Source organism: Numida meleagris, chromosome 16, assembly GCF_002078875.1.
Source record: "Numida meleagris isolate 19003 breed g44 Domestic line chromosome 16, NumMel1.0, whole genome shotgun sequence".
Taxonomy (NCBI): Eukaryota; Metazoa; Chordata; class Aves; order Galliformes; family Numididae; genus Numida; species Numida meleagris.
The window spans coordinates 5975598-5995791 of NC_034424.1; the positions used below are offsets into that span (position 1 = coordinate 5975598).

Here is a 20194-nt window from a genome sequence, read left to right on the forward strand (position 1 = left end):
AAAGAAAGCAGAGAGACTGCTTGAGTGAAGGGTATGAATCACAGTACATTGTGCAGGCAGAAATTAGAGTGAAAAATTAGCAAGCCATACCTATTGTGAAGAGCACATTTATAGCTGAAGTGGTGTTTGAAGGTGCCAGCAACAGAGAAAATAGTGCATTTTTTACAAAATGTTTTCAGGGTTTGTAATTGAACCTGTTCCATTTGAGCTGGTTTTTGGACTCCTCAGCTCTTATGGCCAGCAGATAGGGAAAAGAAATTTGAGGAAATAATTCTGTTACCTTCAGCAAGCATAGTCTTAAAGGTAACAAACCCAGCTACCAGGACTTCAGTGGGAAACCCAGTGATAAATTCCAGTGTTGGAAAAGATAACATACTTTCTTTCTTACTAAGGAGTCATTGTGTGTAGCAGCTTATTGGTAAGATATATTCTTCTAAGCAAGGACTAAGATGATCACGCTCTTTCGTACTCTCATACTTAAAGAAGTTCACTTCTTTAAGCCCTGGAGTTGGCAGAAGAAAAAAAGGTACCATGAGAAATGTGTTCCTGCAGTTATTTAATGTAGTTTATGAATCATAAATCCCACACGCTTTTTGCAGCTGGGAGTGGGGGGTGGTGCTGGTAGTGAAATCTAGTGTCAGCTTACTGAATTTGTCTGCAGTCCTAACAGTCACGTGTGTTGTACTTTTTACTTAACCGTGGCAAGGTAATCTGATGGCATTTTCCTGGTTCTCTTTTGTTAAAAGGCAGATTGGGAGCGGCGCACAGAAATTTCCTTACTAGATGACATTTCATCGCAATGTCCGATCGTTTGGGGCAAATAACCAAGGGAAAGGATGGGAAAAGCAAGTACTCGACTCTCAGCCTGTTTGATAAGTATAAAGGAAAGTCAATAGAAGCTATCAGAACTACAGGTAAGGAATACCTTCAGAAATCTTCTGCGATCCTCTAAGTGCTGTTGCTAAGCTAGTCAGAGTAGATAGGATGTCTGATGGGAGGCAGCGGGGTTACTGAGCTGTTGGTATCTAGACTTGAAGGAAAATGATTGGTTTTGCTACTGAGCTGCTATTATTTTAGAGTCATGGAGGAATTCTGGCAAAGAAGCTGGGAGGCTGCAGGCCCTTTCATTTAGCCTGTGTCCTTGCTATGAAGTGATCGGGTTGCAGACCTGACTGAAAGATTTGCTGGAGTCTGTGGCTGTTCTAGAGTAGGGCAGTTAAGCTGACTGAAGGACCTTAAGGTGGTCAGAACTTGTGTGTAGGTGAGAGTCAAGGACTGAAGATCCCCAAGGAACAGCCTGTATTAGTTTAGCAGTGAAGACATGATCAAAAGGGGGTGGTAGAGTGGAAGATGGAACAGGTTATCTGGAAAGTCTCTGAGTTTGATGTTTGAGTAGAAAAATGAAGTATCAGCTTAGCAAATGTGATTTGATGAGTAGAGTTGGAGAATCTAGACCTCAGGATTCCTGGGGTAGGTGTCCAGTCCATCCCAAGAGACCAGCCCAGATGACTATTTCCACAAGCTGTGAAAGGGAGATCTTGCCTCTGTTCTGAAATGGAAGAGGAGTATTTATCTGCACCATTAGCTAAAAGATTGGGCGTTTTCTCTTAGGGGGTGATTACTTGTCTCTCCTTCCCCTCTATTGTAGGATGCTGCCCATTAGCTGTCTGCTAAACAGACAGCTGCTTTGTGGTGATCCTGAAGGAAATGATCTTACCTTATGTTGACTGTTTTTTATGAATGGCAGCAATGGTTCTGCTTATTGTACAGTTCTGTTGGGACACCAATTGAGGTTACTGAGCTAGCAGGATGTAGCCACCTTGTGATCTTCTTGTGTTCCTTTCTCACTAGTTATTCCTAGACATGGCTTACAGAGTCTTGGAAAAGTTGCTGCTGCTCGGCGCATGCCACCTCCTGCGAACTTGCCTAGCTTGAAGTCTGAGAACAAAGGAAACGACCCCAACATCGTTATAGTACCCAAAGACGGTACAGGATGGGCAAACAAGCAGGATCAATCAGACCAAAAGAGGTAGGTCGAACTGCTGTTTGCTACGTTTCGTCAGGCAAGTGGCAGTGGCAATTCTGCACTGCTGTGCTGTGTTGAACCTTGGAAAGATCATTCTCTGTTTTTCAGGCAAGTGCGGAACCAAAAGTAGCATGATATCTAACAGCTGTTATATTGCCAGAGTTGTTCGTTGTCTTGTCCTCTTTTCTGTTTGATCTCACCTCTGCTGTTTCTTCCCAGTTCCAGTGCGACGGCTGCACAGCTGCAGGAGTCGCTGCTGCAGCAGGGTTTGCAGAAATCTGTCTCCAATTTACAGAAGCCGACACAGTCAATCGCTCAGGAGGTAGGCACAAGCAGTCTTTGTCACCATCTCCCCTGCGCCCAGTCAGCATGAGGGTTTCCTTTAATTGTCTATGTTGCCGTGTGCAAGTAAGGATTGGCAGACTATAGCTTACAGAGCAGCTGCTGTGTAATCAATTCTTCTACAGTTGACTCTTGACTCCCAAGTTGCTGTGCCTCAGGAATGCTGTGCTGCAGTTACAGTGTAATTTTGTGCACATTACCTCTGTACCTTTCAAGTGCGTGGGGAAAGTCTAGCTTCAGTCTAGAAAGAATGGCTGGAATGTGGGATGGCTGGTTAGCACTTGTAAACTACTTTACTTTGGGTCTAATTCGAGTGTCGCTTGGTGACAACAGATCCAGCTCTTGCTCCCAGCCTGATGAGACTTGATAAGAAGAGATCTGGTCATGTGGGAGAAGTAGCCAGTGTCAGGACCTGAAAAAACTACTGGCAAGTAAGAAAGCTTCCTCAGAGAGTGCAAGGACCTGTACCCATGTGCTGTGGATTTCATACTTCCAGTTGTAGCCCTTGAGGTTCAGGAAAATCAGGGCAAGTTATGATTTGAAGAGGAAAGGAGTGGTTAATGCATGAGAAATAGGATAGCTTTCAAGCAGAGGTATAGCATGGAATAAATCTGGAAGGTTAAGAAATCCAGTTTGGAAAAATGCAACAGAACAAAGGGAAAGCTTTATTAGAGGTAGGAAAGGAAGAAGAATGGTTTGTGGAAATTGTTGGTGGAAGTGAGAAGAGTAGAGCTAAAAGGCAGAGCAGAAGAGAGTTTTCACTGTAGCATTATAGTGCACTGGAGTGGGGAGCAGTTGACTTAAGCCCCAACAAGAAACTGGGGAGACCTGTGGTAGCCAGTGACACCTGGGTGATATAGAAGTCTGAACTGTAGCAGGTACTACCCAGGAAATGAGGAGTAATTAACTGATATATGGGCTTTGTTTTTGTTCTGGTTTTGTTTTGACTTTATTGTATTTTCAGAGTACAAATTCAGTGCCAGGTGGACCAAAGTCATGGGCACAGCTGAATGGAAAGCCAGCAGGACTAGAAGGTGGTGAGTATGATCAACAGAAAGGGAGCTGGGTACATGCTTCTCTCAGGCGTGAGTTGGGATGGACTCCATTTCTTTCTGCCCTCCCTGTCTAGACTGGTGCATAATGGCACACAGCTGTGTTAGTTACAGTGCAGTGAGGCCACAAGAATCCTGTTTTGAATCTGTGTCATCTGTTGGCTGGAATGATGCAACTGCATCAGTTCAAGTCTGTCAAGCACAAGACACAGCTTGAGCAGAACATGTCCTATTGTTGCTCTGAACCAGAGTGCTGGTGCCATCTTCCTCAGCCCAGAGTAGTGTTTAAATAGAAAAGAGAGTGGAGGAGGAAGGGGTTTGAATTAGGAGAAAACAGCACATCAGAGACTGGAAATTAAGGCATTTCCATGGCTGGTAGCGTGGGGAGCTTGGCTTAGTGAGGTGGTCTGAAAAGAGCCTGTAATGGTAATGTTGAGGGAGGCTGTATGCATTGTCCTTGGGTGAAGGGTCACTGGTGGAAATGGTATTGCACCTGCTGCAGGATGCACTTGCTAACACCTCGCTGATGCCTCTTGGTCTCCCTTGGTAACTGTGCAGCTAACCGCTTCTGCTGACTAAAGATCCTGGAACAATGTTAGCATAAATCAGGAGTTTAGTTGACTTCAGATGCATTCATTTCCACATATGAGGTAACTTCCAGTACTACCATTAAAGCTGTGGTGAGAATAACAGCTCAGTTCCATAATTTAAGGTGGATAGACCTGGAAGCCATGGGACATTGAACAAAATTACAGAGAGTTTTTTCAAAAGATTGAGGCAGCCACAGATTGCAGTAATGGAGGGGACAAGCTTTTCCTAAATTATATGAGTTGCTTAGTGAGAGGGTACTTCTCAAAGGCTGAATGTTAGAACAGAAACTTGTGCTTGCTTGGAGTTGATGGACAGTGCAAAGACTGTTTGGTTAATTGGTACATTTTTAGACTGTTGCTCTACAGACCTCCTTTCTGTGCAGTCCTCTTGAAATCTGATCTTCTAACAATGCTCTTAAAGATTTTTTGAAAAGTCATTCTAGGTCACAGTCTTATCAACATAGAGTTCTCAGCTCCAGAAAAGAGTTGCATATGTGACTAAAGAGCAGTTTAACTAAAAGGTGGTGGAATTACAGAAGCATCAGAAATCTGGCTGAAAGGATTTGCCAGGCTGCTGCATTCATGCACCTCTTTTCTGGCATTGAGCAATTACTTTACTAGTAGTATTGACAGAGAAGTCTTTCGCTTTTGGCTCTTGCAGGTGTCATCACTGTTAAATCTTTCTCAGGGAGGGGCGTATCCTAAACTAGTGTGATCTAGTAAATTACAGATGAACTGCTCTGTGCCTCTTTCTCCCATTTGTGGGGTATTTTGAGGGAAAGACAGACAACAAAACCATGGAAGAAACAAACCGGTACTAAAAAAGACACACCAAACTTTTCTCAGTGCAATACTGCCTAGGATTATAGTGCAAATTGTTAATGCCTGCCCATTAACAGTCATTATATTGTGCAGCCCTACCCACAGGGAAAAGTGTAATACTGCCTAGGGATTGGGATGGAGGAGTTTGCCTGAAAGACGGTTAAATGTTGTTAATGTTCTCATTGTTATTCTAGTTCAGTAGAATGCGGTAGGGAAGATGAACTCTTAACACACATCAGCTGATGTTGTATGCAGCAGTTGGCAGTAACTTCACTGGAGATCTTCAGGAGGGAGGTCTTGTACAGTGTGCGGATTCCAGAAAGTACAGATGACTTAAGCCAGTCCTTCTATCTTTGCCCTAAAGAGTCAAGATTATTCTTTTCTTTTAGGTCTTCGCTAGTCATCACTGATACTTCTAAGGAGATAATTCTGAAGGAATTAGCCAAGTAGCACAATGAAACAATTCTGGAAAAAGGGTAGTGCAAAAATGCAGACAAATTCTTCTTCGTTGGTGTTAACAAATGTCGGAGAATTGCTGTGTTTTGTTTTCCAGTCACTGCCAGATCTTCATAAGAGAGAGAGGTTTCATTCTAGGGTAGCTGGTGACTCAGCAAAACAATCTTCCAGTGACAGGAGATGAACCTGGCCTGCTCTGGCCTGTGATCTGCATCTTAAAAATGCTGCAGTGAGGAGGAGAGTTGGGGAATGGCGTATAGCACTTAGTCCTTACCTGTGGTCTTTCACCAAGTGTTTTGCCAGAAATCTTAACAATAGAGTTCTCAGTGGAGTGAGATTTGAGTAGAAGGCTGAATAGAAATGTCAAATACTTGATAACAGAATATCGTTTATAAGTCATCTTGCAGAATTTGTATCCCTGCCTCAGTCTGAATTTTGTGCTGCACAAAAATAATTGAAAGCTGAGGAAGTTTGCTCTGATTTTTTTGAACATGAGTGTTTAAATGAAAATCTCAAGTGTGGAAGTATTTGGTGAGGACATCTGTTGAGTGTTGGTGACAGCTTCTGAAAGCGTTCTGGATGTGATCTGAGGTGCAGGTTTGATAGTAATTTGGGTTTAAATTTGCTGGATGCACCAATTTTTGGGAAACACGTTTCAAGGGTGATCTCATAAGGGAGTTGAAAGAGTGGAAAGATCTTCTGAGTCCCACACTTATTTGTCTGACAGGTTCAAGGGCCTCAAGCCGACTGTTATCCTTCTCTCCCGAGGAATTTCCGACGCTGAAAGCAGCTGGCGAGCAGGACAAGGTTGGCAAAGAAAAGGGCGCCTTAGATCTGTCGTATGGGCCAGGACCAAGCCTCCGCCCCCAGAGTAAGTGGATGTGTTTTTCTGCCTTACTCCAGCTCAGACCCTGAACCCCATAGATTTGTTTTGGACAGGGGGTGCCATCTCACAGTACTGTCAAATATTCCATCCCTACTTTTATCTTGTTACAAGCTCATGTCATTTTGCTTAGCAAAGACTGTGGATTTGTATGTAAGGTTCATCATATTCAGTGCTTGAGTTGTATCTTCCAGTCTGCTAATATGGACTGTAATGTACTGTAGTTTTTCATTAAAACTGCTGCGTACAGGAGTAGAGAAAGTTTACTTTGTTCTGTGACTTTTAATATAGCGATGCTGCAATGCAAGCATCTTCCCTCAGGGTAGAGGAGAGTTACAGGTGAAGTGAGCGTGTGGTTTAATCTTGTCTTTGAGTGTTTGTGTTTGATCTGATTGCCTTTAATTTTGCAGAATGAGGGCTGTGGAGATGGGTGGAGGAGTTCTGGTTGAAATTGAGCCTTATTGATAAATAAGGACACCACTGGTGCAGTAGTTACCTCGTAGCAGCTGATGCTTTCTGGTCTCTTGGGAAAAATAATGTGCCTGGAGATTTTTCCTTGGTCCCTGATGTTTTTCTATATTCTCAGTGTAATTAGAGCTTGACCAGAGAATTTGAGTGTTGAGTTTCTTGTGATTACATTCACAAATGTTAACATAATTGTTGCCTCCTTTCCAGATGTCACGAGTTGGAGGGAGGGCGGTGGGAGGAACATAACCTCTGCCACATCTCTGACCGCCTCCCCTGCTGAGCTGGGCAGCAAGACCTCTAGCACTGGAGACGGAGCCCCCTCCTCAGTGAGTGCCAGCGATCCGAAGGAGCCGTCTCTCCGCCCAGCTCAGTCTGTCCGCAAAGGGGCTTCGCAGTTCATGGGAAATGTCTACCAGCCACCTACATACCATGACATGCTACCTGCTTTTGTAAGTTGCACTTCTCACAAAGCTGTGTAATATCTTTGCTTCTCATAATACATACACGTGTTGAGAAAGTCAGCTAAGGAAGCATTTTTCTAGACTCTCCTCTCAGGAACTTGCTCAGGGATCCTTCATCTACTTTTAGTTTTCCCTATTGTATGTTTGCCCTTTCAAGTTAGAATGGCATAGCACTTACATGCTCCAAGGAGAAATGAAACAGCCCCAGCCTTGTTCAGCCCAAGGAAAAGTTCCTGCTTCTCTAGAACTAGAGAGGTGACATATCTGTTAGCCAGCCAGACATTAAATGTTTGTTTTAACTTTGCATAGTTGCAGTTACTGTGCCTGTGTTGTAACCTAATCTGGGTAAGCCTTCTTGCAGCAGTGAAAATACAGGCTCTTCTGCTTTGTCTTGTTCCAGATGTGTCCACAGCAGCCATCTGAGACCCCTGCACCATTGGACCGAGGGTCTTTTCCCCTTCCTCAGCTTCGGCTTGAGCCCCGTGTCCCTTTCAGACAATACCAGATGAATGACCAGGATGGGTAAGGTTGCCATCACTGTCCCACTTGAGAGGCTGGTTTGGGGTGTGACATAAGCCTTTTGCTGTGCAAGGTTTTGAGCCAAATATCAGTTGTGTGGGTGAAGTTGTAGGTAGCCACAGAAAATGCCTGATTTTTACCAAGGGGTCAGTGCTTTGCTCTAACTACAGCAGTATCTGAAATATTGCAGGACGCTGAGCACTGTGTGTCTCAGGAGGAGGTAAGTGTGTAAAGTAGGCTTGTGTTATTGTGGACTGGCTGGTTTGCAGCCCTAGGAAGTGAGAACCAGGTAGATAGGGAAGAGAAGGTTTGCTGAACAGGGGGAGATACTCAGATTCCTTGTATGTAATTGTGTGGTAGAAAATGACTGATGTACTGTTACAAAGTCAACTGCGCATTCATTTATTTCTAACCAATATTTTTGCATCTCCCTGTAGGAAAGAAAATAGGCCTGGCCTGTCTCGCCCAGCACGTCCGCTTCGGCAGCTGGTAGAGAGAGCACCTCGACCCACCATTATCAACGCCGAGAACCTGAAGGGGCTGGATGAACTAGATAACGATGCGGATGATGGATGGGCAGGTAAAGTACCTCCGTCCTTTAGTTTCAAGCGATGACTTAGCAGGTAAAGCAAAGTAGTTACTCTTCCCTGCAGCATGGAATTGCCAGAAAGTTCTAGTGACTCTATTTCACTGCTGTAGAATGGATGAGGGGAAGGAAGGGATGGTCAGTGCAGCTGTGAAGGTGCTCTTGGTGTACATGATGACACAATGGATCCTTCTGATCCTTCCATTACAGTACTTTAGGAACTGGATCTGAAGACTCCTAAAAGCTGAAAACACCAAGCAGCAGCAGGATACAAGAGTGATGAAGAGTTGGTCCCACCTTTTCAGTTACAGCAGTTTGATGTCTGGTTTGGTGGCTGTCTCCTTACTTTGCATCCTTCTTTCCCAAGCTGTTTACTGTTTCTCTTTTGGGACCAACCTGCTGTTTAGCAGTATGAGTTCGTGCTAATCACATAATTTCCAGTATCTGTGCTGGACATTCACTTTTCAAAATAGAGTCTAATTCAGTGCCAGAAAAAGGCACGAGGTTTTTGAGGACGTGGCAGGAACTATGTCTTTCCTCTTGTATATCCCTTTTCCAATTCTGCCTTCTCAGGCATTCATGATGAAGTGGATTACTCTGAGAAACTGAAGTTTAGTGAAGATGAGGAAGAAGAAGAATCTCTTAAAGATGGACGGCAGAAGTGGTAAGAACTGGCTGTGTTCACATCCATGGTTCTCTTGATAAATAGAAGTATCTCTTAAAACTTGTTCTGAATGTTGAGGTTGATTTTTTTTTATTTTTTTTTTCCCCCCATGCCTTATACTGTGGTTTTGTTGATTCCACCTGCCAGCATTTGAATGGGCCTCAAGGGTGTGCATGGGTCATGGAGCTAAGTGCCAAGTGTCTCACCTTTATCGGGCTGCACAACAGTGATGTAACTCCTTAAGCACGTAGGAGGAAAAGCCCATTGCTTGGACCAGTGTTTGTTTAGTTTAGATCCTTTGTTTCTTTTACAGTCAGTTGCCTTTGCCACTTGATGAGTAAGTCTGCAAGTGCTTTTTGAGGCAAGTTGCAAATGTAATAGGAAATCTTTTTTTTTTAATGACAGGAACAGCTGGGATCCCAGAAGGCAGCGGCAGTTGTCTATGAGCTCTGCAGACAGTACAGATGTCAAACATACCTTGGAGGAAGGAAAAAACTGGGGTGACTCAGTTGGTTTGTCTCGATCAGTCCGGAAAGTGCAGGATTCACAGCAGCCTCCAAGGAAGATCAATGGCTGGAGCTCTACGTCTGAATACCAGGTAGTTTGAGCTCATGTGGGTGGGCTCATTCTGCTGAGCTAGTGGATGCGACACACTGCTGTCCTTAAAAGGCCTCACTGACTCTATGCTGAGAATAGGATGTTGATGAATTTCTCAATTCTTTGCTTATGCGTTCCACACTGCCACTAGAAAGAGAAAATTGAAGCTGGTCCCAGGCAGTGGGGTTGTCAGACAGAAAATGGAGATACTGAACTAGATAGCGGCAACTCCTCACCAAACGGGGATTAGTGTGTGTGAGGGTAGAGAGGGATGATAGCAGGCAAGAGGGGATTTTTCTTGTCGTGGGATGCAGAGCTCAAGGTACAAGATACATTTCATGCTTACTGAGAAATGTTTTTCCCTTGGTAGAAGCCCTCATTGGGAGGTGCTCTCAAACAGCAGTCCCTCGAGGATAAAGAAGAAAAAGTGCCACTGAGACAGAAGTTTGTGCACTCTGAGATCTCTGAGGCTGTTGAACGGGCCAGGAAGCGACGGGAGGAGGAGGAGCGGCGAGCCAGGGAGGAGCGTCTGGCAGCCTGTGCTGCCAAGCTGAAGCAACTTGATCAGAAATGCAAACTGGCTCAAAAGAGCGGGGAGACCCAGAAACACACAGAGAATGAAGACCTGCAACCCCCAAGCACGGAGAAAAGTGCTGTGCAAGAAAATGGCCACGTTTTCCGTAGAGGTACAGAAGCATTGCTTGCCTTGTAAAAACTGATTTTTTTTTTTGCTAATGTGCTGATCTTTCTTCTGAATTGTGGGGGAGTTCCTGGGAGGGAGCATTTGGAGATGAGCTGTCTCACATATTCTGTGGAGTATTTTGGATTGATGATGAGGGTTCACTTGAGGGGAGAGAAAAAAGAAGCAGCCTAACTATTAAAACAAGTGCAGACAACTTTGGTTATTTTAACCACGCTCAATTAGCTGTGCTAGCAGAGACCTTGTTGGAATGGGCCTCTGGTTTCAAGATCATTTTATTAGGAAGTGCAGACACATTTAAGGAGTAACAGATCAAATGGACTTTGTCCCACAGTGCTGAAGCAGTGCTGATAGCAGAGGGGGATCTCAAGATCTGTCCCTAAAAGAACTGTCAGAGCAAATCACAGAGATTGTGAGGTTCTACACGTGACTTTGTAATAAGGTTCAACCATGCAACATGATCAGGACGTGCCCACGCTTGTGTATATTTTGCTCTGGTGATGTACACACAAACTGTGTCATGGGCAAGACTCATCAAGGCTTATTTTCTTCTCCCCAGCAACCCCTGAGTTTCACACACAGGATGTCTCTGGCTATCTGGAAGAGGAGACTCCTGCCCCAGCAGCACCCCAAAGCAGCAGTGAGGAAGAGCTCAGAGAAGCTCCATCCCCAGCACAGGAGTTCAACAAATACCAGAAGTCTCTTCCCCCACGATTCCAGAGGCAACAGCAGCAGGTAATAGGTGTGATACTCCTTCCGCACTTCTTTGGACCCCCCTATAATAGTTGTCTGCCTAATTTTCAGTGCCATCAGTGTCAAGTAACTGACCCATCCTTGGGCTGGGAGGTAACAACTGCTGGTTCTCCTCCAGCTTTTTTCACTGTTCTTGATCGCAGATGTCTACTGTAACATATGTGAAAAGGCTCTCTGTAGATTACATGAATTTTTTTGCCTCCCTTGCTGGAGCTGTTGTGCTAACAGCTTTCTGTGCCTGGGGAGAGGCGTGGGCAGGCCAGGTTTATCACTTGCCTGGGAGAAGAGTAGACACTGCTGTCAGAAATGTTGACTTGTCTGGCACTGTTGTCTCTGCATCTCCTGACAGTGTGACATCTTAGGACTACGTGGCATGTAGCACAGTTCTGGTTTGCAAATGCGTGCATGTACTGGAAGCCAGGGACTTTACCTTCCTGTGTCCAAGGTCAAAAAGCAGCAGTGGCTGTGTTGGTACTTAGGGATCCAGCAGAGTATCTAACACCTTTGGCTGGTAGTAAACCTGGTGAACACCTATTCTTCTTCCCTGGCACAGGATGGAGGCTGCTGCTCTTCAGCACTGCTGCAGTGACAGGGTGCTGAATATGCAGACCAGGGGAAAGGAGGAAGATCCCTTTGGGGATCAGCCATTGGCATTTGATTTTACATTTCCTCTATGCTTACCCTGCTTGGTATGGACAGGCATTTGCCTGCCGTGGTCAAACTGTGCTTAAGTTGGCGGGTGGTTGAACTCTTCTGAGCTGAATGTGAGTGGCATAAAGTGGCATGCTTCTTGTTCCTCCTGTCTTTGCAGAGGGAGGACATTTTTTTTGTCTGCTCTAATTTTCTTCGCAACCTTTTTTTTCTGTGAGGCTCTTGTTGATCATTATTGTTTCTGTTTTGTTTCATTGACAGTTCTTTCTGGGCACTGAGAGACCAGTCTAAATTGCTTCATATGTTTTACCTCTTTCTCAGCTTTAGAGTACTTTATACATCATGTGTGCTGTCCAGCTCTCCCACCTGCAGTGAGCTTCCCTCCTTAGGGCAGCAGAGGAGAGAGTACTTAGGCTTGTGATAACAGAGTTAATTGTCGTTCTTCATAGAATAACTGTTTGAAATGTGATATTATCAACTCTGTTGCAGCCTTAGTGAAGAGCCTACATTTGGCTTTTCCTTGGAAGCTTAGTAATTACTCTCATGGTTATTCCCTTTGACATTTTTTGAATTAAATGTGCAGAAGCAAATGTTGCTCATGTTACTCTTTTAAAGGTATGCTCTGAAGCTAAAATAATTGGATGTCTTTGCTGTCGCACTACTAATGCTTCAGGTCATAGTTACTGGAAGAACATGAAATTTTCATTATATTTTCTTCCACCCTTTGTGCTGTTAGTATGTAGGAGGCAGTTTGTATTTTGTGTGGCTTGCGTTGCTGCTTCCGTGGCAGTGGTTTCATGAAAAGAAAAAAGTTAATGCCATCAACGCTGTCTTTCATGAAATATTTTCTCCAAATTATCACTTCACTTAATCTTTATCTTATTTTTCTTTCCTGCTGTAATGACTTTCAGGTTCAGATATGTTTGCTCTTGCTCTGCATTAGGGATTGCCTTTTTTGTAAACAGTTAACAGAATTTGACACTGTAAGCCCAGTAAGAAAAGTGTGGTGGCAAGCTTGACAGGTAAACAGGTGTATTTCCTGTTAATTAGAGCTGTTTATGTTTTGAAAACTTTCTTCAGTACACAGAGTTCCCTTCAAATACAGGTTCTTCTTGGACCTTAGGCAATAGTTAAACGTCAAGTCAAATTAACATCATAACACTCCTCATCTGAAGGAAGGTAAACTGGCCACGTGGGAAATGGAAAACAACCCAGTGCTGTCAGTCCATCCCCGGAGGATGCACAGGAAATACTATAAAATATTAACAGCTCTCCTAATTGAATTTAGAATGTTCTTATCTAATCTGTTTGGCTAACATGAATAGGACTATTATACACACACACAAAATAAGTTACAGTGGCATTTCCTACAAGGAGCAATGTCTTCTGAAGTATTTAGTTCCAATTAAGGGATGATGTTTGACAGGAAACTGTCCTATATCTCATGAAAATGCTGGGAACTATATGAACTCCTGTCTTGAAGCTGATCTCTTCCATTTCACTGTGCAGTGGGCCTGTAGTGGTGACCTGATCTCTTGGCTGTATTTATTGTGTCCTAGGTAGTTTAAGAAAAGCAGCACTTGCTGCGTTTTCAGTTTGTGGTGAATTGCCCATAACTGTTCTACCTTCCTCTCTGATTTGTTTTTGAGCCTCTTACACAAGGAATGTATCTTTGGTCTGGCCAGGTTGCAGGTGTGATTTCTGGCACCATGACAATTAATGTCAAATGGCCCATCCTTCTTCCCTGCAGGAGCAGCTGTACAAGATGCAGCACTGGCAGCAGCAGCAAGTCTATCCTCCCCCATCCCATTCCCATCGGACGTTCTACCCAGCACACCCCCAGATGCTTGGCTTCGACCCTCGCTGGATGATGATGCCCTCTTACATGGACCCTCGCATGACTCAGAGTCGCACCCCAGTGGATTTCTACCCTTCGGCCCTTCACCCTTCAGGTGAGATATTTTCAATGTTTCCCTTTATCATAGCAGCTGACTTGGTCCAATATCTGGAAAGCTACTTGTAGCTATTTCTCAGACCTAAGACTTTGGGAGTTGGTTTTCCAGATTTTAGAATGCAGGGATCGTGTTACAGTCTTAAAGCTTCTACAAGTGCCCAGGTGCTCAGTGTCCTCAGGACTGGTATTTCGCGTGGTTTCTGGTCATTGAGGAGGTTGAACTGTTGAGAAAGTTGTGGCTCTCCTAACTTGCTGTGCTTCATCTGTCTCACTTCAGCCCAGACTTCTTATCCTGTCTGGCTGGCTGCAGTAAATCTCTAGGGATGAGAAAATCAGTTGTGATGAGGACTACTGAGGAAACAAAGGGGGTTAGGAGGGAGAGCATATTGCCTGTCCATCCTTTGCACTGTGCTGGGGGATCTTTCTTAACAGCTGTGGAGCCGTAGAAGGTATAAAGGCAGATCTTCCCATTTAGAAGAGAAGGATCAGCTTGGGAATGATCGGCAAACGTAATGGGAAAAACTGTAGTTCCTGGGAAGGTGCTAGAAGCACAGAGCTTACCTTGTTACTGATCTTCAGAAATATGAATATAAACACTAGGGTGTATAAATTACTCCCTTGAGTCTGCGGCTTGTTTTCATGCACCTGCTTACTGCCAAGCCTGTGATGGTGTGTAGTGAGCAAGCTGGTTTCAGAAAGCTGTGTCACCTGCTATATCATTCCAGGTGTATTTCCCAGCTGTGTATTTCTCAAGCACAGGCTCCTCTCTGCAGAAAGGTTTCCATGGCTGCAGTCACCTGCAGTCCAGGAACGAAGGGGAGTCAAGCTAGCGATAGATTGTTGATTCTTCCTGACAGTGAGATTGTAGTGTTAACAATACAAACTCTGTCATGACCAGGAATGATGAAGCCCATGATTCAGCAGGACTCCATCGGTGGGAACAGCTGTCGATCTGAAGATCAGAACTGTCAGGCAGGTCAGGCGGAAAGGAAGGCTGCTCCCGTGGACCCTGTACCAGTATGGGGCCAGGAGAGCTATGCATCTCTGCAGAGCAAAGGGTACTCCCTGTCGCATCAAAAGCAGCCTGACAACATGACCGTGGAGGGGCTGCATGCCAGGTGAGTGCAGATTCTCCCCTGTCCTCACGTGTGCTGTGGTGGGAGGCCATGCTGCCGTAAGAGGCCATCTCCTACTGAAAAGCAGGCTTAGAGTTGACTTAAAGGATGTCAAACAGGCCAGTATACTGATCTGGTAGCTCCCTTATGTTGTTGAGTTTTTATGTTGTGAAGATGCTTACAGATGCTTAACTCAGTTTTTCTGTCTGACATTAGTGCGGGCTGACCAGCTTGGGACCTTGTGGGGCTGCCTGTTCAGTAGGAGTGAGTTGCTTGCATTTATATGGATAGGTACAGAAAACGATGAGTCAGAAGTTCTCGTCATTTCTAGTTTGTCTCCTAATTCTTTTGGACTTCCTGAATTCAGTTACTTGCTGGAGGCTCAGTTTCCCTTTATTTTGTAAGTTTGCTGCCCATCATAGGAACTGCTTTCTTTATCATCCATTGATTTGACAAACCAGATAGCACAGCCTGGGGCCATAGCAGATCTGCCCAGTATTCGGGTATTTATAGGCTCATTGTCTCATGATGCAGAACAAAACCTAATTTATTTTTTTGTACCTCTTATGCCCGCCTTGGGCGCGTGCTGTGCTTTGCGTTAGCTGGCTGATTCATGTTTGTTGCTTCCTTCATAGAAGTGGCAGTTCTTACTCTTCCTCTCCTGGAAGGCCAGAGAATCTGAACACCCAGCGAGATCTCTTTGAGGAAAGAGGGGAGGAATACTTGAATGCTTTTGACAAGAAGGCCCAAGGAGACTTTGACAGCTGCCTGTCTTCTCAGAGGCTAGGCCAAGATCTCTTATTTCAGCATCAGGAGAGCGTGCAGGAAACCTGTCCTTCCAGCAACCGTCATGCAAACTTGAGGTGTTCACCTTTAGAGCCTGCTTTTATCCAAGCAGAGAAGAAACCCGAATATAATGGCTGGGATATCAGCCACCATGAGAAACCTTCAGAGACTGCAGCGGAGATTACTGAAGAAGTTCCCAGAAATGAGCAGTCGTTCACTGCTGACCCGTGGAAGAAAGAAGGAGCTAATACCAAGCAGCCTGCTGAAGAGACAACAGAGTGGGCCCCTGAAAACCGAAGCACAGGTGTTCAACAGCAGGAGCAAAGTGGGAGGACACGGCGATCAGGCCCAATCAAAAAGCCAGTCCTGAAAGCCCTCAAGGTGGAGGAGAAGGAGAAGGAGATGGAGAAGGTCAAACTGGAGGGAGAGGACACCTCACGCCATCTGAAAGAGAAGGCGACTGTTCAGAAAGAGGAAAACGAATCAGATGATTCTGCAGCCTTAGTGAACTCCACGCGTTATCTGCTGGATGACAAAGGTTCTTCCCAAGCCAGCCTTGCCCGAGAGGCTGAGAAATCACAAGAGGAAGAAGAGGAGGAGGAGGAAGAAGACAAACCAGAAAGAACCTGGGAGAACAAGCTCTCCAGAGAGTCCAGCGATCTCCCTCCCACGAAAAGAAATAACTGGATCTTCATTGATGAAGAACAAGCCTTTGGTGGGAGAGGTCAAGGGCGTGGGCGAGGGAGAGGCTTCAGAGAGTTCACTTTCAGGGGCCGAGGCACTGCTGTGAGCAGTCGGGGAGTCTATAACAACCAGCGGAGCAGCCGAGGGCGAGGGCTCCGGGAGTTCAACCAGCCAGATGACTTCCCCAGGGGCAAGCCAAGGCGACGGATTGCAAGTGAGACGCATAGTGAAGGGTCAGAATATGAGGAGCTCCCCAAGCGTCGCCGACAGAGGGGCTCAGAAAACAGCAACGATGGTTCTGTGCTGGACAGAGAGGACAGTGATTTGAAGAAGGGAGACTTCAAAGAGTCTTGGAGGTCCAACAAAATCTATTCAGATGATCACACTAGTCTGGACCCTAAGATGAGGGCCCCAAGAGCTTTTGGGAGGTCATTGCCACCAAGACTAAGCAACTCTGGCTATGGGAGAAGAGGTTTCATGGGCAAGGAGCCCACCCAGTGGCAAGGCAGGAGTGGGGGAGCGGGGTGGCAGGAGTACAGCCACACTTCTCCATCAGATGCTTTCGGGAGCAGGCAACAGTCTGACAGGGACTACGTTCAGGATTCTTACAAACATGTGGATTCTTTCTCTAGCCGGGTTTTTGATGAGAGCCATCTGGATGACAAGAGGCACTTCTTCCAGGAGGATTACTTAGCAGATCAGGAGAACATAGAGAACAGGCCATTCAGGAGGCGGCGTCCTCCCCGTCAAGACAAGCCCCCGCGCTTCAGGCGCCTCCGGCAAGAACGAGAATCAGTTGGTCAGTGGAACCCTGAGGAGGGAGGCCCCAGCCTGCTGCCCAGCCAGTGGGCAGGACGACCCAAGCTGAGCACCACAGAGAAGAGCAGCATCTCGGGCAGACGGTCTCCTGAGCTATCCTACCAGAACTCCTCGGACCATGCCAACGAGGAGTGGGAGACAGCATCTGAAAGCAGTGACTTCAGTGAGCGTCGGGAGAGGCGAGATGGAGTTTCGGAGAGTGAGGGTCAGCTGGAGGGCGGCCTTGGGAGTGGGAGCTTGGGAGAGAAGAGAGAGCTAGCAAAGAGGAGCTTCTCAAGCCAAAGGCCACTGGTGGACAGGCAGAACCGCAAGGCTGAACCAGCAGGATATGTGGAGCAGTCTGTCAGGACTGTAGGAGCAGCTTCACGATACGAGAGCCAGCAGAATGGGACACTCATGAAAAGTAAAAGGTAAAGTTGCTTTATCTTTTATTTTTATATTTTCTTAGACCTTAGCAGGATCTGGTGTTGTGTGTTTCTAGGTTGGTGTGAGGAGTTCTTCCTGTGAGTACTTTAAGATAACTCTGACACTAAGGATTAAGCATTTTCTCCAAGTGTCTTGAGAAGAGTGATGATCCACCAGCACTGGGAAGAGGGTGCTGGGTTAGCTGTGCCTTGCTTCTGAGCTGCTTTGGCAGCTGCCTTTTTAGCATTCTTCTTTAGTAAGAGCAGAAGATAAAGGTTCTAAAGGTTCTTGTGGTTTCATCTTATTGAGCTTAAAATGCTGATAAATAGGCAACGTGTTGTTTGTGATCTGTCGTCTTGTAACCTGTCTCCACCAGCTCTTGAGAAACAGGGAACGAAAATGGGGCAAAGTAATCTTTTGCGGGGGTTCAGTATTGCCATCTTCCCCCCATCTGTCTCTCTTCCTCTCCCCTTACACTTGGCAGAGAATTTCTGCCAATCAAAAAAGAGAACAAGGGAGCTGTTAGGCTGGTGTCATAGCAGGGTAGGAGACACTGATTCAGAAGCACAGAGCCCTCCCTGCATGGACAAGCTAGGATATTGGCTTTGTTGCAGGGGCAGCCTGTTGGTTGACTCATGAGTTCAGGTATTGTTCTGTTTCCATCCCACTTACCCAGTAATGTCCTTGTAATGGATGGTGTGCTCAGAATTAATGTCATCTTCTGTTGAGCAAACAGTGGGGAAGGATGAGGTGTGATTAGAAACCTGGTAAGGAAAATAAAGCCCGTGTGTTTTTTTTCCTTGCTACTTTTCATCTTTTAGGGACAAACCTGATTCCCTTCTCTTCTTACCTTGTAGATCTCCGGAAGAAGGAGGGAGCCTTGGCAACACCAGTGGTGGGAGCAGCCACTCCATTTACAGCCTGGATAGGGCCTCTCTTGCTAACTCAGAGGGTGCTGAAGGGCCAGGTAAAAAGTCAGAGAAGGAGTCGAAGTCCACTGTGCAGAGAGCAAGCGAAAAGGGAGAGACACTGTCACAATTTGAACTGAATTATGGAAGTGAGTAGTGGTGTTGTCTCTTTTTTGTTTTAACCATTAACAAACTGTGGCTTACTTCAAACCTGGCTTGTTCAACCCACTGTAACTTGATATTTAAAGTTAGATTATTTTCCATTTGTTTAAACAAGAAAATTCCAGAGCATCTAAATAGGGACAACATGGAAGGCAAATAAAATTAAAACCCAAACATTCAGCTAGATCTGGCATAGCAGTTTCTTAGGTGTTTCTGCTGTAGAAAGTTTGGTTCTAGAGAGAAATGAGGCTGTTCTGTGTTTTGTAAACATTTTGTAGAATGTTACATTTCAGGCCCTAAATTCCTTTCACAGCAGGAAGGAAAAGAGCATCTAAAGTGGGGAACCTGGATTCTGAACTTCTAGCAGGCAGGCAAGAAATAAGTAGCTCTGCAAGTATTGGCACTTACAGAATCAGAATATCCTGAGTTGGAAGGGGCCTGTAAGGACCATAGAATCCAACTCCTGGCTCCACACAAGACCACCCTCTCCTCTTTGCCAGTGACTCAGCTTTTTGCCATTTGTAGAACTGAAGCTTTACACCCAAAGTCCATCGATGTTTTCAAAAGGTGGTTGTGCCCATTTTGTCCTGGCCAATACTTGGAGAGGTGTGAGATTCATTTCCACTGATAATACATCTGAAGTGACCTGATTTAACGCGTTCCCAAACAACCCCAGCTGGAGTATGCTCACCTTGAGGCAGAGGAGAGCAAAGTCTTGGAGGATAACATGACTAGTTGATGTCAACAGACTACTGTGGCTTAGTTTTCAAAGCTTAGCTGCAGTGCTGCTGACTAAAGTTGCTTATTTGTTTGTAGCATGTGGGTCCTACTTAGAACACGCTCTAAATTAGAGCAATTATAAAGCTTCGTATGCATACATTTCTACTTTTTTATCCGTGTACACTCTGTTTAGGTACCATCATTGATAATCGTGTGTCAAGCACAGCAGAAGAGAATGAAGTAGGATCTATGGCAGGTGAAGGCTTCATTGAAGTTCTTACTAAAAAACAGCGTCGTTTGTTGGAAGAGGAGAGAAGAAAGAAGGAACAGGCTGCTCAGGTGAGGAGTAGGAGGCAGAAAAAAATTGAACTGATGTGTTTTCTGAACTGTTGTAACGGGAACAAGGCCCCAGAAAGCATTTGGATAGGTGGAAAAATACACAGTTTTCCAAAGTAGGGCTTATACTGTGGTAGGCCCAAAAAGTGTAGTTTGGCTCTGTTGAGCAGGGGCTGTTGGTCTGAAAAAAATGGTTAGAAGATTTCTGATTGTTCTCATCTTCTAACAGAATTGTTTAATTGTGAGTTGAAGAGAGTTGTCTCAAGTGACGCATGAGCAGAGCAGCTTCGCTCACTAAGCCTGTTGTTGGCTGTAGTTGGTGTGATACTGGGAGGCAGTGCACGGAGCACTTTCTACACTGTCTTGCTGCATCAACAGCACAGTACTTCTAGAAGAGGGTGTGGTAGCTTCCTTGCCAGGCTTGTCATGTTTGCATCTGAGCACCTTACCAGAGAAAGACAAACCTGAAGAAACTTGCAGTTTTATTTTTGGAATAGGGTAAAGGACTTGATGTACAAGAAAAGATTTAAGATTGCAGTGTGGATAGCTTAGTTTAGTAATGTTTAGGAGGAGGGTGTTTGTCTGCAAATTTGTCTGCATTTATTAGAAGATTGTGAGAGGAAAGGAGAATGTTTTAATGTGAAAGACTTAGTAAAATGTGGAGGGTTAAATGCAAATGAAAAGCATCTAGAAAATGCTTCCTGAGAGGGAAGGCTTGTGGTGGATGAAGTGAGT

The 20194-nt window shown here is 45.2% G+C and overlaps 1 protein-coding gene across 10 annotated transcripts in view; it reads left to right on the forward strand.

The window, feature by feature from the left end:
* PRRC2B (proline rich coiled-coil 2B) overlaps positions 1–20194 on the forward strand; it is a 48649-nt gene that overhangs the window by 12007 nt on the left and 16448 nt on the right. For 7 of the 10 annotated variants that reach the window (XR_002443694.1, XR_002443695.1, XM_021414268.1 and 4 more), the window contains exons 2-18: positions 747–914; positions 1852–2029; positions 2246–2348; positions 3333–3405; positions 6016–6159; positions 6847–7088; positions 7501–7622; positions 8057–8199; positions 8779–8869; positions 9275–9467; positions 9837–10152; positions 10726–10904; positions 13321–13522; positions 14423–14642; positions 15275–17338; positions 18191–18390; positions 19317–19462. Coding sequence is in view for 8 of the 10 variants with exons in the window: in XM_021414268.1 (XP_021269943.1) it covers positions 800–914; positions 1852–2029; positions 2246–2348; positions 3333–3405; positions 6016–6159; positions 6847–7088; positions 7501–7622; positions 8057–8199; positions 8779–8869; positions 9275–9467; positions 9837–10152; positions 10726–10904; positions 13321–13522; positions 14423–14642; positions 15275–17338; positions 18191–18390; positions 19317–19462 (4731 nt within the window). In the remaining 2 variants the exon portion in view is untranslated. The remainder of the gene's footprint in view (positions 1–746; positions 915–1851; positions 2030–2245; positions 2349–3332; positions 3406–6015; positions 6160–6846; positions 7089–7500; positions 7623–8056; positions 8200–8778; positions 8870–9274; positions 9468–9836; positions 10153–10725; positions 10905–13320; positions 13523–14422; positions 14643–15274; positions 17339–18190; positions 18391–19316; positions 19463–20194) is intronic. The other 3 variants (XM_021414267.1, XM_021414266.1, XM_021414270.1) reach the window with 2 other exon arrangements.